General features: G+C 55.0%; 1 protein-coding gene across 4 annotated transcripts in view; it reads right to left on the bottom strand.

Annotated features, from left to right (window-relative positions):
* Window positions 1-2,392: 2,392 nt before the first annotated feature.
* MEF2D (myocyte enhancer factor 2D) overlaps window positions 2,393-17,401 on the bottom strand; it is an 86,809-nt gene continuing 71,800 nt past the window's right edge. Inside the window, exons 5-11 of one of the 4 annotated variants that reach the window (XM_034427011.3) lie at window positions 16,990-17,200; window positions 16,127-16,183; window positions 13,269-13,462; window positions 12,486-12,506; window positions 10,672-10,801; window positions 6,796-6,943; window positions 3,708-5,303 (exon numbers count right to left, since the gene is read on the bottom strand). In XM_034427011.3, coding sequence (XP_034282902.1) covers window positions 4,943-5,303; window positions 6,796-6,943; window positions 10,672-10,801; window positions 12,486-12,506; window positions 13,269-13,462; window positions 16,127-16,183; window positions 16,990-17,200 — 1,122 coding nt within the window. In that variant the 3' untranslated portion in view covers window positions 3,708-4,942. Of the gene's footprint in view, window positions 5,304-6,795; window positions 6,944-10,671; window positions 10,802-12,485; window positions 12,507-13,268; window positions 13,463-16,126; window positions 16,184-16,989; window positions 17,201-17,401 lie in introns of all 4 variants that reach the window. The other 3 variants (XM_034427012.3, XM_034427016.3, XM_034427017.3) reach the window with 3 other exon arrangements.

The raw sequence follows: 17,401 nt of genomic DNA, 5'->3' as shown, positions 1-17,401 counted from the left end.
AAGGAAATAGCTTCCGTCTCTCCCCCACCTCCATTCCCCCAATTCCCTGATGGGACTCTTGACCCACAGCGATTTCCCACAGCAACTCAACCTTCCTTGAAAAGATGTTTCATTCAGTGACTCTTCCCACCATTTACACAAAGACATTTACTTGTTTTTGAGGTGGGGGGCAGAGGGACATATATTAAGGCCCACCCCCATTTCTAAGTTCCTGCCTTGTGGGTCTGGGGGAGGCTCAAACAGGCCTTGTGTGGTTGCATGGAGCTGACCCACCCAAAGGCCTGTTCTCTGTCTGTCTTTGGGAATCACTCCACTTTAGGATGGCTCTGTGACTGCTCAGGATGGGAGACATAGCTCAACCTTAAATTTCAGGTTTATGGAGAAACCATGATAGGTGACCTGGGGCAAAAAGGGGGTGGGCACCACTTTTTAAAACCAAACAGCTCTTTACCTTCCAGAAATGTGTCCCACCCTCAACATTTCAGGGTTTGGCTCCTGTTAACCTCTCTGGCCCCTCAGCCAGCTCCTCTCTGACCTTGGTGACCTAGAGATCAAAGATGTTGACCTCTGACTCTCCTCCCCAGTCCCACCCAGTCTCAGTCCCAGTCTTGTCATGCCCGGCCAGAAAAGCAGGTGCCACTCATGCCAGCTGAGTGGGAGAGTAGGGAGAGCCCACAGCTCAGTTGGGGCCAGAAGGATCTCCTACTTGGAGCAGCTGACTTCTTCAGCAGAAAAAGGAGATACATAAAATGACAATTGTGGTGATGTGCGATGCAAGCCACGTGGGCGGTGGGCCATCTCCTTTCGGAGCGGGGCTGCAGGGCTGCGGCAGGAGGGCGAAGGCTTGCTACCCCCGCCCGACAGCGCCCCGGGCCCGGCAGACGGAAGGAATTGGTCCCAGCCACTGCCCTGGCGCTCAGGAGCGGGAGAGGGAACCCGGGGCTTTCCCCGTTGGGCGGGCGGGGGGGGCGTTGCAGCCAGGCACCCGACCAGCTCCTCCTCGGGGTCAAGGCCGGGGCGTGAGCCAGGAGGCGGCAGGCGGGGAAGTCGGTCAGGGGCCGGTTTCATCGATGCCCCGAGGGAGGTCGGGCAGCCGCCGATCCCTTCGAGCAACGCTCAGACCCTCCCCGCTCGCCGAAGGCAGGAGAAGCAGGAAGGGGAGCCGGCAGTTCGGGATAGTTCCTTTGAAAACTGCCCTTGGACGGAGCAACCGCCTCGGAGGCCGCCCCGCCTCACGCGGCCTCTGCAAGCCCCAAGAGCTGCTTGGCGGATCGGGGGCCCTTCGGGGACTCCCGAGAATCCGCAGCGGGGCCGGAGCGAGGGCTTGTCCGGGCGGCCTTCCCGTTTGCAGAAGCTTCGCCCGAGTCCCTCCGCCCCCTTTCCAGCGCCCTTTCACGCAGCCACGAAGGGCACGAGAAGGAAGGGCCGGGGACACCGCGCAGCCCGCGGCGGAGGCGGAGGCGGGGCTGGGAGAGCCAGGCGCCCTTTCGTCAGGTGGGCCCGGTCGCCCCCCGCCCCCGCCCAGGCCCCAGCGCCCAGCGAGTCCGGGACGCGTCTCTGCTGCCCCGGCCCTTTCCCAGCTGGACGCTTCAAGGGCCGCCCTGCTCCGGGCCTGCTCCCTGCCTCAGCCAAACTTCGGACTCGGTGCAAACGGAGAAGGATCCGGCCGAGTCCGGGCGAAAGGCTTCGGGAAAGGCCGTTCTCTCTTCCGAGAGAGGAACCGCGAACGAAGCGGCGGGCTGGCAGCCGGCCAAAGCAGGGCGAGGCGCCCCCCCCCAACCCAGCCCTCGCTCTCCGGACGGCCGCCGACGCATCTCCGAGGACCATCTGGGCACCCCGATTTCAGTCAAGGAAAAGAGCAGAAACAGACTTTGGTTAAGTAACCAGGCTTTTAGAAAGTAATATATCATTTTCTAAACATATCAGTGCATACTTCTTATATGAAAATATACACTATTGTATTTCATTCTCAAAGAAAAAAAGGAAACATTTAAAAACCAAAAGCCAAACACAATATATTAGCCGTTTTTGTAGTTTAAATTTTTTAACGCTACACTTTGTTCAGGTTACACTTTTTTGTCTTTTTTTGTCTTTTTTGTAAATGTTTTCTCTCATGCATTGTACACTTTTTGTAGCCTTTGAGAATAAATAAGCTCCATTTTCCCCACATCTCTAAAAACTGCAGCATTTTCAACTAAAGTCATTTTAAATCGTGCAATTTTGTTTCGTTGCAACACCCCTTTTTAAAAATGGAAAATATATAATATATATTTATATTTATATATAGATAACTTTTTAAAACTAAAACCCTATACAAATGCCATTTTTTCCAAATTAAAAAAATTATACACAATGTAACTGTCAACAGTACAGATGAACACGAGAAATAAAATTAAAAGCTCTCAAGAAATATATTTATAGAAATACAAACAAGGGGGTTGATTTTGTAGATTGTCATTCTTTTGCTTGTCTTTCAAAAAATGAGGAGGTGGAGGAGAGAAAAAGAGAGAGGGAGAGGGAGAAGGAGAGACTGCAAGACCCCTCAATGAAAGAATGGACCGAGGGGACCTAAGATGGACAGAAGTGAAGGAACAATTCTGGGCTTCTTCAAATGCCCCTAACCACCAACCCAGAGGCTGGACCAGGCGGCCCCTTCTTTGGATGTACTGCCTCCCCCCCCCCGCCCCAGTCCTGGCTCCTGTTGGTGGCCCAAGGCTCCAGGCAGTTAGCCAAGAGGCCAAACCTGTTTTCTGCACCCAAGGAGGCTCTCCCCCCCCCCAGAAGCCCTGCCTAAAGGCCATGTGCCCCAGGGAAGCGGATCACTCTGTGTGTGACAGACAGAATGGAGCTCATCACACCCATTGTCCACTAAAGCCACGGGAGGTCTTCTCCCACCCCACCCACTTTGGACATCGGAGCTCCTGTTGGTGCCCAGGGCTCCCAGGCCAAGCCTGGCCCTCAACAGAGGGAAGAGCTCTGCCCTCCGGCTGGGGAGCTTCAGGCAAAAGGGAATTAATTCAATGCCTGGAGTGGAAATGGGGGTGGGGGGGGAAGGGTTAATGGGAGAAACAACGCCAAGGTCATTGCAGCTCCACAGGGCTTTGCTCCCATCCTGAAGCCAACCCCAGCAGAATCCCAAGAAGCCTCCGGGGCTCAAATACTCTGGCCACAAATGAAGGCAAATCAAGACGAACCAAAAGCAATGATGTACAAACCAAGATCTACAAACCAAGATTGGATGCTTCCCTTGTCCTTTGGGGGTGGCGATTCCCCCTCAGGAGCTTCCCAACAGCCCTTCCACGACGAATGCAAGATTCCTGAGCGAACAAACGGAACTCCCCTTTCCTCCTTAAATCCCCGCAGGGGGACACAGGGTTTTGCAAACATAAGGGGGGGGGCAGAAGTTAATTCCCGTCCCACAGCTTTGCTACCTCTTCCCACTTAATTGGGCCAGGCCTTTTGCCCCAGCGAGCGAAAGTGGGGAAGAGTTGGCAGCACAATCCCAGCCAGGTCTACTCAGAAGTAGCCCAGGAGCCAGCGGGGGAAGTGAGCAGGGAGAGGCTCAGCCATGGGCCCCGGGAGCAGGGAAGGTCCCAGAACCCCTTCACATATTGTATGGTTTCCACTTAAGCCTGGACTTTTAAGCCGAGAAAATCAGATTATGAGCCGAGAATCTTTGTCCCCCTCAGTGTAAGGCAGCATATATATATTTTTTTAGAAAAGTGTTTTTTCCTTAGAAACACTGATGCAAAAGGACTCCCTGCTTCCCCTTCCTCTGGGAGCAGCAGGTCCCTGCTCCCTGCTGGCTGAGTCCAGGCCGGCCGGCCAGGAAGGCTCAGCTGCTCTCCGCCCTCTTTGCTCTCCCCCACGGCTGCTGCTCCTTTTCATGCTGGGTTGGTGTGGACGGAGCCGATCAATTAGCTAACTCAAGTGAAACAAGTGACGCTTTCATTGGACCAAGAGGGGGCAAGGAGGAGACTGAAGAGCACAGGAAAAGCTCCGACAGCTGCAGCATCTCTAGTGGGAGCCATGCAGTGTGTGAAAAGGTGCCCCAGCGGCTGCCCTTCCCCAAGCAAATCCTGCAGCTTTCATCCCTCCAGTAAATGGGGGGGACGGGGACGACCCACCCCACAATGGCATCACCAACCGATTGCCCCTGCCAACTCTCCTCCACCAAATGGCAGCTGCCCGTCTGTCTCCAGGCTGGCCCAGCCCTGCCCCTCCCCTCCCCCAGGAGGGAGCCTCCCCTGAGCACAGCTGACAAGGGCAGGACAAGCGTGGCCCTGGGAAAGGTCTCCGTGGGTTTTGGATGGTGTGAGCAAGGGGTGTCTCCGTATTTTATCCAAGGGGAAAAAACCCTGTGCCCCAGATTATCAAAAGTTTGGAAAGAATGGACGAGAGAGCTCCCCCATCCTCAAAAGCTATTGCATTTCTCCAGCCTTCATTGACCTGGATAACCTCCCAAGGGGGCAGGAGAGCAGGCTTAACCCTTTCTCTCCTGGCTTAAAGCGGCTGCTCGGGAGGAAATCGTGCTGGGCTACGGCCCATCTCCTCTCTCAGCCCCCTGGACACCCAAAGGCCCTCTCCTCTTTCAAGCAGAATGAGAAATGGCCAAAGGGAGACCTCTACCCCATCCCCACCCTGACCCTCTTGCAGAGCCAGTGATCGCCGGAGTCCCTAGACCAAGATGGGGCTGCTGCTGAGGGAGGTCGGTTCTTGGAAGATCCTCGGGGGCCTTTTCGTACTGCATAAGGTTCTAGAACAGTTGCCTACAAAATCCTAAAGCTATTTTTCAGGCAGTTGATAATAAGCCCCTCCCCCTCCCCATGCCTCCCCTCCCCCTCCCTTCTCCTTTTCCACTGCCCTCCCTCCGACACAACCGTGCGCGGGGGAGGGAGCCGAGAGCCCCCTGCAGGAAAGAGGGGGCCACGTGGGGGGGCAGTTACGTGGCCCAGGCATCCAAGCGCATGCGTTTGATGGAGGGGTTCTCCCCCTCGGCCTCGGCGCTGGGTCTCAGGAGCCCGAGGGAGGAGCCAAAGTCGGCCCGGGAGGGGTCCTCCCGCTCGGAGGGGCCCTCGTAGGAGCTGGCGTTGCTGCTGAGACTGTCCACGGGCGAGCGTCCGCTGGGCTCGTGGCGGGCCTGGTGGGGGAAGGAGGACAAGGAGAGCGGGGTGCCGCTGTTGCGCTCCCGGCTGGGCGAGACGGGCTCTGACTTGATGCTGATGCTGGGGCTGGTGTTGACGGTCAAGGTGGCGGCAGAGATGGAGGCGGTGGCGGCAGTATGCGGCAGGTGGCTTCCTTGTCTGGCAGAGAGAGGAGAGGGGTGTGAGGGGCAGAAACCTTGCCAAGCTGGGCCGCTCTCAGAGACGGCTTCTTTCCCATCCACCGAAAACCTGGCTTCTGGCCAAAATGTCATAAACTCGGGTCATGCAGGAAACAGCAACAGCCATAAATTCAGGCTGAGTGCCTAAAATGCAGTTATGTGGGGAGGATGAAAGGCGGTCATTGGAAGTTGAGAACGGTTAACCAGTGGCTAACCCTGCAAAACTAGAAGTGCTTGCAGGGAAATGACCCGGAAGGGAAGCCTTCGTGTCCATACAGTTTATACAATGGCTGCTTTCAGGCAAACAAGAATTTTAGAGAGCTCAGAAACCCCTTCAAAGCATTCATTTTAAAACTTCTAGGAGCACAAGAGCATATTTAAGGTTATTCTCGTAAACTGTGATTTTAATCTAAGTTTTCTTATGGCAGCCTGCATTTCAGGCCACGCTGGGTGGCAGCCCCAGGCCAAGTCGGAGGCTTTGGGAAAGTAAGCAGGGTGAAATGGGGAGCATCCTGGGGTGAAAGACCACCAGGAGAAGCCAGGCTGGGGGTCTGTCTGGAAAGTCCATCAAAATCACAATTCTGCTGCCCAGGAAACAGGACAGATGAGCGTATTGTCCAGGGCGGGGGAGGTCCAGGATCAAACCTGCTGGAGGGCTCTGGGACTGGCTGCCCCCCTCCGCTTCCTGGATCAATTTGGCCATCTTCCTGTGGCTTGATACAAAGATGGATGTGCAGGACACAAAGGGGGGGGGGGCTGCCAGGCGGAGCAAGGCAGCCCCCGGCAGCTGAGAATTTCTGCCTGAAGTGGCGGTGGAGGCTCAATGCCCAGACCCTGTGTGGGTCACTTGGCCTGTTAGGAGCCATCGTACCCTGCCATGGCTGCACATCTGCCCTTCCCTTCCTAGAGATGAACCACCTGGAAAATCCCCATCCTGGTGCCAGGAGGCAAATGACTTAAACCAATTTCAGAGAAAAGACAAACTGGGAAGTTCGGTCTGTCTGAGGTGCCTCAAGAAACATCTATTTTCATGGGCTTTTGCAATCACAGAGACTATCTAGCAACATTCTTCTTTTCTCTTTCTTCGTCTTTCCCTTCTTCTCTGCCTCCTACTTTTCTTCTACCTAATTCCTCCTTCCCTCCTTCATCCAACTCCACAGCTCAAAATGTCTACAATATTCCAAAATCCCATTCAAGGCAGTGCTGGGTTTCAAAATTTTTTGCTACCGGTTCTGTGGGCGTGGCTTGGTGGGCGTGGCAGGGGGAGGAGACTGCAAAATCCCCGTTTCCTCCCAATCAGCTGGGACTCGGGAGGCAGAGAATAGGTGGGGGCGGGGCCAGTCAGAACTTTTACTACCGGTTCTCCAAACTACTCGAAATTTCCGCTACCGGTTCTTCAGAACCTGCTGAAACCCACCTCTGATTCAAGGCATTACCTCAGTCAAGGCCAAATTCTCCCGGGAGCCACTTACATTAAGTTGCTGAGGGAGACCGGGATCTGCTGCGGCTGTTGCAGCTGTTGTGGCTGCGGCTGCCAGGCAGAGAGACTGCCCAGAGACAGGCTGGTGGGCGAGCTGAACGCCGGGAGGGAGGAGAGCTCCGCACTGCTCAGCTGGTAGTCTGAAAGGAAGCAGAAAGGTCAGGCCAAGCATTCCCACTCCGCCACCTCATGCTCAGTTTGCACAGCTTGACTACTGCAAGATGCTCCTTTAAGGAGCTACCCTCGAAGCCTACCCAGAAATTCCAACTGGCCCAGGATGGATTGCGCTGCTTGGCAGTTTGATTCGGGTGCAAGTCAAGGTACCCGTGAAGCCTTCCTGACACAGGGCCTGCTTACTTGGGGGACCCCTGCCGCCCATAATATCTGCCCGCTGGTTCAATCTGGCCAGGTTTAGATTAGATTCGTTTAACAGAGTTGGAAGGGACCTTGTAGGTCATCTAGTCCAACCCCCCCACCCAAACAGGAGACCCTGACACCATTTCTGATAAACGGCAGTCCAATCTCTTCTCGAAAGCCTCCAGGGATGAAGCTCCCACAAAGTCCCTCCAATGAAATGGTGCCATCCGTGGGGACCCTGGAAGCAAATTTCTGTGCCACAGGCCTTGCCCTCTCCAATGAGGCTTCCCTGAGATGTGGGCAGCGCCCACCCTGCCATTGTTTCAAAGGGGCTGGAAGGGCTGGTTTTTATCCCAGGCCTTTGGTGAGGGAGGATGAAGGCCCTCTGCTTCACTCCTATCCAATCTGTTTCATTTTTAAAATGGGTGCTCCTGAATTGCCCTTGTTTTAAGTAGTGTAAACTGCCCAGGACCCAACAGATTGGATGAATGAAATAAAGGAAGAAATAAGAGGAAGAGTCCCCATCCAAGGAATGTGTCCAGCCGTGGATGCAGCCCCTTCATCAGCAGGCACCCAACAGCTTGTCCCCAGCTCGGCTGGCTGGAGAATTCTGGGAGTTGAAGTCTAAGCAGAAGCTTAATGTTGCCAAGGTTGCGAAACACGGCTCTAGGTAGTTTTCAAAATGACAGGCCGCTAGATGGCACCCTCGGCAGCCTCTTGGCCTCCCCTGAAGCCATCATCACGACCACCCGAAGAAGCAGCAGCAGCAGCCGGAGATGCAGGAACTGGTCATGCCAGAAGGCCCCGAACTGCTCGCAACAGCCGATTCCTACCAGTCGGGCAGCTGTGCTTGGAATTCTCAGCTGCAAATTGGTCAGCCCAGGGGAGTCAGGTGAAGGTCTCCCTGTCCAGTCGTGTCAACTCCAGGCCGCAGTGCCTCTCTCCGTTTCTTAGCCGAGGAAGCCAGCCTGGTCAGAAGATGTTCTCTGTGGACATCGGCCAGCATGGAACGCTGCGACCTTCCCACCCAAGCAGAGCCTATTTATCTATTTACCTTATGGGGCAAGGAACAGGAGCTTGGCCCATTGCGTGGGGCTTGTCAGCATCTTTAACCACTGAGCCATCGCACCCTGCCCTGGATCTCATTCATTTTTTAATTGCTTTTAATTTTTTTAACTGTTGGTTTTTCCACCTATCCAAATCTACCTTAATTTGATCCACTAATTTATTGTAATCCTCCTTTATTTGAATGAATGAATGAATAAATGGATAAATAAATGATAAAAAATAAATAAAATTCTTAGAATCCATATACTGTAACTAAGGTCTCCTTAGAGCACCATGGAGGCTGGCAGTCGTTCTGAGAGACCGTCGTCCGTGGACATAAAACGACAAGCCAGCTGCTTATTAAGGACAAACTAAGTTTGGACCAATAACATTTTTTGAAATCAAGAAATAGAAAAGGCTGGAAGCTTTACTCAGAGGGGAGCCAACTCGAAAGAGGAATTGTCTCTTCTCCCCTGCCTGAGAAAGAGTGGATTAGCTTTCCTCCCAAAGCTGTGCGGGATCCATTCCTGGAGGTTGTCAAGAAAGAACTGGCAGCCTTTTGTCCAGGAGGGCATGAAGATATGTGCATTGGACTCGGGGTTGGACTAGATGACTTCCAAGGTCCCTTCCAAGCCAGCCTGGAAGATTCTACTACGTATCGCAGATGCCACTGTAGCTCATCCCCCAAGCAGAAATGAGGAGCTGTTTTGCTGGGGAGTGTGAGGAAGCGGGACTCCGGATGGAGCCAAATCAACCAAGAGAATCCCAGGGAGACACAGAGAAACCGGCCGGTTCGTTTGGCTCTCTCTCTTCAAAGCGAAAGGAAAGGAAGCCTGGAGCTTTCTCGAAAGAGAACTAGGAGAGCTACAAAAAGCGAAGAGATTGAGTCAGTGCGCCTCTTTTCTGCATGAAAACCACCACCAATTGAGGAAGAGAGCCTCTGATGAGGAGAGAAGGGAGTTTGGGCTGTTTTTCTACATAACTAATTTTTCACAATCTGTTACACACCCCGCCTGCTATGGGGTGCAGACCTGTCATCGCTTTACATGGATTTCGACACCCAAAGTTTCTCTCCACCACCTTGAAACTCCTGGGTGGCGGCACAGCCTCTTGTCTTTGGTGGAGAGGGGAAGGGTCCCAGCCAAGGGGTGAAGGACCTGAGGAAACTCCCTCTTCTCCAGGGAAGCCACATCGCTGAAGAAGTCTCTGTCGAGGCAAGTTGGTGATGGCTTCTCTGGGTTGAATGCTAATCCAAGGCCATCAGAATACATCTTAGTTGGAATGTCCCACCCATCCCTCCTCTTTGGGGGAGTCTGCAGTTTCGGACACCCCCTCCCCCCCTGTCTAATCCTCCCAAAAGTCAAGACTGAGCCAAGAATTCCCTGCGATGTCTCCTTCCCAACTCACAGCACTGCAGCAAAAGGCAGCAGAGGGCGGGAGGTTCTTTTGGGGGCTTTTCTGTTCCAGCTGCTGCCATCCCTTAAGAGGCAAAGACCCCCCTCTCCCAAACAAGAGAGGGGCTGAGTCACTGGCCTACTTGGCAGGGGCTCCTTCCCAACACCTGGGAGGGGGGGAGCTGGAAGAGTGAGCGGATTGCACTGAGAAACCCGCCAAATGACACATTCACAGGTGACGGCCTCCCCAAGCAGGCAGGCCCGGAGGGAGCAAGACCTTCACACTCAGAACATGAATGACTCACACCTGGGACAGGCGCCTCTCATGCCAGGTGGCAAGTGAAGCCACAGATCCCTTGGGCTGGTGCCAGGCCTTCCCGGCCAGCTGCAAAGCTTTCCTTCACCCGCAACCCCTCAGACAGGCCCTCCTGAGCCAGGCGGGCACCTTCTTTCATCCAGGCCCTTGCGAGCTACCATCCCTGGCCTCTATGGGAAGGCCCGGCCCCTCAAATCCCTCCCAGGATGGAGCCCCCCCTCAAAATGTAGCTTGTTAAAGGGCAAAGGGCCCTTGCTGGAGGCACCGTTTCACCCTCCCTTCTGAAAAGCGCCTTCCCCTGCTTGCCTCCTAACGCAGCCCCTGGATGGCCAGAAGCTGCAAGGCCGGCCGTCGCACCAGAGAGTCCCTTAGCAACTGGACTCCCTTTGTTCCTTTCTTGGAGACCTTTCGCTTCTCATCCAAGAAGCTTCTTCAGAATTGACGAGAAGCAAAACATCTTCAAGGAAAAAACCAAGAAAACCCAGTTGCCTTTTGAAAAGGACCTTTGGGGGAGCCCTGACCTGGGTCACTGAGGATTTCCACAGACGTCCCTTAAGAACTTTATGGCCGATCCAGGCTGAGGTCCTTCCGCTGCAATTTTCCACTCACAGAGCAGTCACGCCTGCTTGCCAAACGGAGGCCCGGCTCCCCCAGCTCCAACCACTGCTTGGAGGTCCATTCCAAGAGAACATGGGCTGCTGGAGCCGGGAGAGAGAACAGCAGCCTCCTCCCTTGTCTCTGGCAGGGCTCTCACCTGTGTTGTATGCCGTGGGCATTGCCGAGAAGGGCAGCCCCTGGGTCAGCAGGCTGGGCGTGGCCACCGAAACAACCGGCGTGGTCAAAGAATGTGTGGCTTGAGACACCATGAGCCTTTGGGCGTTCTGCTGCGGGAGAGAAAGAGAGAGAGAAGGAATGGGACAGGGAGTCTGAAAGAGGAGGGCAGTGGGTCTTCAGTGATGGGGCTCTCGGACATTTGGCCCCCTGGGGAAGTGCATCAGAGCCTCACACCATGGAGAGCAAGGACAGCTAGCGGTCCTCGTGGCTGCTGGATGCCATTCCTCCCAATGTGCCATCTTGAGGATGGAGGTCTCTCCCCCCTCTCCCTCAGGCAGCCTGGGGGCCATGACTGAGCAAGCAGGGCCAGGGGCGGCCCAGGGACGGAGCAGTAAATCTGGGCTCTCCGGAAGCTATTCAGCAGCGGGCCCAATGGGAGCAACCCCTTCACTGCAGGCAAAATGGAGCTGGGAACACCGTCAATTGTCCTCTGCAGTGCAAAGACCCCAGAGCCCTTGGGGGTCGTCTTGAACGGCTCAACCCTTTCCTGCCAATGGAGGCTCCGTGGTTCACCGTGGCCACACGTGGCTCAGGCGTGTGGCAAACTGCACCTTTCACAGTTTAAAACCCTCCTCCCCATGGTGCCTTGCCCATTCAGCCCCACAAGGCACCAACTCTGCCTGGGTAAGCAGGGAGAGGTCCAAGGCAACCGAGGAGGCATTCTTGCTTCAGGGTTTGTACTGGAGAAAATCCTGACTCTCATTTATCCCAATGGACACGCAATGCATATCGTTTATGCAGCCAGAAAATGTTACTGCTTTTCACCTCAATTTCTCCTCCTAACACTCCCAAGTGCAGACCTCCTTCCCTCCCTTTAGAAACCTCTGCAGGACGTTTCCATGTTCTCTAGGAAACAATCCAGTGTGTGTGTGCGTGCGTGCGTGTGTGTGTGTGTGTAGGGGGGGAGCCCCAGGGTTAAGTGTGGACACTTCTCCCACTGTCAGCAATAGCCAATCCCATTCCAGGACCAATAGCACAGGGGGAACAGGGAGATGCCCCCCCCCAATGCCTTGAGCCTTCCTCCTTCCATCTCAAGAGATACCAGAGACCCCAAGGCCAGTGCCCCAGTGCTCGGGATGGGAGCCCTTCAGCAGTGTCCTTCATCTGGCACTCCAGCAGTCCCCAAAGCTAGAGGAGCCTGGACCCCAGAGCCGGGCTCGTGCCTTGTCTTCTTCTGCATTGGGTGCCAGGCACTATTTGGAGGGGGGAACTGGGTGTCGGAGTTCATGCCCAGATCCTGAAGGGACGGAACAGAGGCTCAGTGGGCTAACTGAGCTGTGCTAGTGAGAATACTCAGCCTGATGATCAGTGCTGGGGGAGCAGTGAAGAGAGGCAGCACCCAAAGGAAGGAGCCATGCCACAAGGGGGTGGGTGGGAGGTGAGGATTCAGACAAACACCTCTTTCTCCTCCTCACTAAGGAAGGGCAAGAGAGAGGGTGGCCTGTCAGTCTCAGGCCGAGAGATGCCAATCCTGGGGGGGTGGGGGGGGTGGGGGCAGAGAGAGACAGGCAATTTATGCAGTTGGCAAGCATGCACCCGCAGGAGGAAAACCACCGAGACCCCTCAGAAGGGGCCAGAAGCCAGTGCAGAAGCCCGTGTTTCCTCTAGGAGACCCCCAACATCCAACTCACCATTTTAGGACAGCGGTTGACAAAAGGCCCCTGTGTCTTTTGCATACACACACACGTACACAACACACACAAACACACACAGGCACACCCATGCATAGCTCACCAGATCCAACTGATCGTCCGTCTGAATGCAGAATAAAAACGAAAGCAAAGGAAACTTATTACATTTAATTCCTAATTCTGATATTGCTTCCCACATTCACTGAGAATCCTGTTTCATTCGTGGACCACAAAAGTCACTCCTGGGCTAATTTGTCTAATTTCTTTTTTAAGTGGGGAACTTCCAGGTGGAAAAAACCAATGTAGGAAATAGTCGCCTTAATTTTGGAATTGCCCGGCTGCACAAAAACGGCCCCCTTGAGGATGCTCTTATTAGCCCTTTGACAAAGCCCACAGGACAGGGGACCTTGGCAACTCTGAGACCTCCTCCTGTGGACTTAAACTCCCAGAATTCCCTAGCCAGCATTGCAAACGGATGCAATGTTGCAGATCAATGGCATTAACAGATTAAAACAATTTTGCTAGACTGAAGCGGGACAGACCAAAGCTTAAAGGTTTCTGCAATCTTTAAAACCAATAAGTAGAAAGCAGAATTTTGCCCGCCAAGAGGCTGTTCCCACAAAACGCGGAGGGAGGCGTCTTCTTTAGCCAGAGCCAGACGGCCTATTTGAGGGCAGCTGATCAAGAAGTGGGGTCAGACTGGACTGGAGCAAGCCCCTCCCCACTCCCCTTTCCCAAAGAGCCTCCTCCATTCACCAACAGCCTCCTCCAACGAGGCTCTTGGCCAGAAGACGATGCTTTGGGCCTTCACAAAGACGAGCTGAAGACTGGAAGGAATTTCAGGGTTCGGACCCCTCAAAGGCCGGACTTTCCAAGCTGGACTCACCAGGTGCTGCAGGAGGCCTTTCCCGCCCTGGGAGGTGATGACCCGGAGGTCCGGCTTGCGGATGTTGGTGGCCAGAGGGTTGCTGTGCTGGGGTGGCGGCGGGGGTGACTTCGCCGGGACGGCCTTTCCTAGACTGTTTCCATTGGAGACGGGGAGGAGATTCGGGGAGGCCCTGGCGCTGACGTAGCCGTTGCCTGCAGGAGAGGACAAAGCCATTCCAAGAGTTTGCAATGTTGGGAAACGTGTAGCTGTCCCTTCTCCACTGTGGCCAATGCAAATTATACGTTTCTGAAATAAGCCCAGCTTTTCCTGCTGGTTTTTGAAGGTCCACCCTGGAGCAGAGAGCAGCCACGGCTTTCGCTGAAACACCAGCTGTCCGGAAACAATTTGGACAGACCGACTGGGCAAGGACCACCAGCCCTAAACTGGGAAGTCAGTCTGAGCTGCCCCAGAACCAGAGCTCACCAGCCCCTTCCTCACTACGAGGCCAGGGTGCCAATGTGCCAGAGGCGGGCATTAGCCCACAAACTTCATAGCATGGCAGTTGGCAAGGGGCAAAGGGCACCTGCCATCTTCCCAGAGGTATCTGTGGGGCTCATTCTGCACCCTCTTGCCCTGGCATTCTTCCAGCCCCCAGGAAAGCCCCTCACAGGGCTTAGTACAGATGCCGGCTCTGCAGGCCTCCACCTCCCACAGCCGCTGCCTGGCTGCTGATAGCCTCGGCAGCTGTGCAGGTTCATCTGAGCCGAGACCAGAAGCCTAACTGCACCGTCACCCAGTTGGCTTTCAAGTGGCCGAGGAATCAGGGGAACTGCGGGCTCAGCAGTCCCTGGCACAAGCTGAAAGGCGAGTTTCTCGGCCATGGCAACTTTAAAATGGGCAGACGTCAACTCCATGCCGGCTGTGGAATTCTGGGAGTTTTAGTCCATCCATCACGGCCAGAGGGGAGAAACCTGCTTTAGAGTAATACAAACAGCAGAACTTTCCTAGGTGAAGTGGGAGAGAGATTGAGCCTTGCCTCGCACTGTGCCGAAGCACCACGACCAGAGAGAAGAGCCCAGAAAAAGAGGTCCCGAGTGGCCCTCCGGGTCTCGCGCAGGCCTGCCCAGGGCTCTCCCTGCTCCCGTTTCCTGGAACGAGGGGAATGTTTTCGTGACGTCAATGCTGACATTCAGGGGCCTTGCCAAGCTGCAAGCTGGAACAGCCGCTCACAACAGCTGACGTGGGGGCTGCTCTGGGAAATGGAGAGGAGCTGGGAGGGGGCCTGGGCTAAGACAGCAGCCTCTGCCCAGCTGACTACCTTCCCCGAAATCAGCAGGGCCTCCCTTCCTGGGACCCTGCGGCTCAGCTCACCCTCTGAGACCCCTCCTCTCCTCGGGAGAGCTTTGTGGCCAGGAAGATGCCGGCCAGAGCTCAGTGCCCCCCAGCTGCCTCTCTTAGAGCTTCCAAAGGCTGCCGCTCTCTGCCGCCCCCAGACCTTCTTTTGCCAGGGCAGCTTCAACTGCTTGGGCCTTTGCTGTGTTTCATTCTAAAGTTGAACTTTTTAGCATGTGAAGCATCTTAGAAAACAGCAAAGGCCCTTGTGGGCTGCTCTCAAGGAAGGTGTTGAATCTGGTTACAGAATTTTTCTGTGTTCCTCCAGGCATCAGCCGCCAAACAGCTAAGAGAGGGGTTTTTTGGGGGGAGGGGGGGCCAGGGCAGCCCCTCCTGCCGGAAGGATGGGAAATAGCGAAGAAAGGAGCTCATGAAGCCAGATGAGGCCAGCATTCTGCCCGTTGGCTCTAACTGGTCAGGGCATCACCAGGCCGAACAGCTTCTCTCTGCTCCCCCCCTGGCACAGTCCCCCATGCCCCAGAGAGGCTGGCTGAGTGCGTACTCGGCAAAGCAGAGCCGGCCAGGATGCTGCCTCTCCGCCCACTGACACGCTGTAATTAAGGGCAGAGTCCTCCAAAAAGGGATCCGGCCTTATTTCGGAAGCCACCCAGAACGGCCGTCCTTTGAAGGAGGGTTCCAGGCTGGCTTTGAAACTGACAGGGAGAAATAAAGGAAATGCAGCCTCTGACTGAAACCCAGGCAGAAAAACTGGCTGGCCTGGACCCCTCCAGTTTTGGGCTCCACCCGAGGCCGGCTCCCCTCTCGGGCAGCTTCTGGGAAGGAGCCTGCAAGGGAGGCTTTTTTGCCGCTCAAAGCCAAAGGCGGCTTTTCTCTCCTGTACGGCGTTTGGCCTCAGCCATTTTTATCTGCTGGCTGGCAGAAGGGGAAGCACCCTCAGGGGGCACAGAACAGCCCCCTCCCTTAGGATTTATGGGATTCGTTTCTCTAGAAGTGGGGGGGGGGAGGCCCTCAGACACAAGGTGATGCACCTTCAAAGGTGGCCTCTTCTCTCGCTTGTTTTTGGAGGGGGTTATAAGACAGCCCCCCTTCATATCATATGTATGTATGTATAAAATTCTCAATGCACATTCAGACACAATATAAAGAATTCCGGCCAGTGGCAGAGGGAGCCCAATCTGGGATCGTCTGGCTCTCCCTCATGTGAAATTCCCTCCCCCCCTCGACTTGTTCCATTGGAGTCTCAACCGCCCCCTTCCTTCTTGGTCACCCCAAAAAGGCTTGAGGCCAGCTGCTCCTCCTGCATCTGTTCTGCCCTCAGCCGACTCTCTGGCTCAGCTGTCTAGCAGAAGGTTCCAAAACTGCAAAGGGAGTGTGGTGGTGGGGGGAAGTGGAGATGAAGGCTACGGGGGGGGGGGGCGGAGGGGGGGGACTCAGAGCCTATTCCAAGTGCTTGGGCTTTCCCAGGCTGACCTCCCCAGAACCCTGAGCCCCCTCAGGCCAGCTACTCTGCTGCAGCTACTCACCCACGGGGCTCGGACAGGCTCCGTTCGTGTTGCCAAGCTCCCCTCCGAGCATCGCCCCTAGGAAGAAGCCAGCGGCCAAGGTCAGTTGCATCTGGAGCCACATTCGAACAGGACGGTCCCACCAGAGACACTTTGTTCCTCTGAGCACCCCCCTTTCCAATGGGGGGGGGAATCATGACAGAATGACCACCACCTCCCTTAAGCTAGGCTGTCCACATTCCCAAAATTGTGTCCGGAGCTGGGCATCCCATGGAGCATATCTACATGCGAAAATCGTATCTGGACACATCTGGATCACCTTTTAGATCAATCACCATGCATGAAAAAAATGGCCAGAATTGTAAAATGCCATTTACAGCCGTGGGCCACAGGACTAAATTTATGACACTTTTTGCCAAAAACCAGCATTTACTTCCAGCTTTTGGCCAAAAGCCCCCATAGTGAACAATGAATTCACTTAATGACACCAGCATTTGCTTAGTGAATTCCCTTAGTGACCTTAGTGGATTTGCTTAATGACCACCACAAAAAAGACAATAAAACTGCATTGGTCATGGGATGACCTGCTTGATGATCTTCACAGCTGACGATTGTACTGGGCAGGCTTCACTGCAGTCCTAAGTCGAGGACTCCCTGTGCTTCTGTTATCTATCCACCCAGACTACCTTGCCCCCGTTTGTCTGCTCTTGTTTCCCCAGCCCCGAGTTTGGGCCTGGCCCACTGACCTTCGCCAAACCTTTGCCTGAATGCATCAAGGCTCCTTCTATGGCTCCTGGCTCTCCCTCTCCTTTTCTGTTGGGTTTGCACAATTCCCTTTACGCTGCCTGAGAGGCCCCTGGGGAGAAGGAGGGAGAAGGCCGTACCTGCACTGGCCGGCCTCTGCGGGAGCGCCGGGGAGACGGTGTTGCGCTGGAGGGCCGGCTGCTGCGGGGACAGCAATCGGGGGTCAGTCAAGGAGGAAGTCACTAACGATGGGGTCACTAGGGATCCCCCGGGGCTGCTGAAGGGCAGGGCGTTCTGGTTGGTCACGGGCACCGTCACAGGCATGGCAAAGTTGGGAGCAGGAACGGAGGACTGGAGAGAAAAGGGGCAGGAAAGCAGGCTGAGCCCTGGGAGCCGAGGGGAAAGGCTCCTCTGCCACCAGCACCTGGCAGGATCAGCCACTCAGCAACAAGAGGCTGCCGGAGACTTTGGATTCCAAGGAATCGCGGCAGCCAAAGGCCCACAGAGATGGCCTGAACCAGGAATGTTGGGATGCGAACAAAATCTCTGACA

Source organism: Pantherophis guttatus, chromosome 18, assembly GCF_059756535.1.
Source record: "Pantherophis guttatus breed Tessera chromosome 18, ASM5975653v1, whole genome shotgun sequence".
In the NCBI taxonomy this organism is placed as follows: domain Eukaryota; kingdom Metazoa; phylum Chordata; class Lepidosauria; order Squamata; family Colubridae; genus Pantherophis; species Pantherophis guttatus.
The sequence above is the reverse complement of the archived record's forward strand: the minus strand, read 5'-3'. Positions and strand labels throughout refer to the sequence as shown.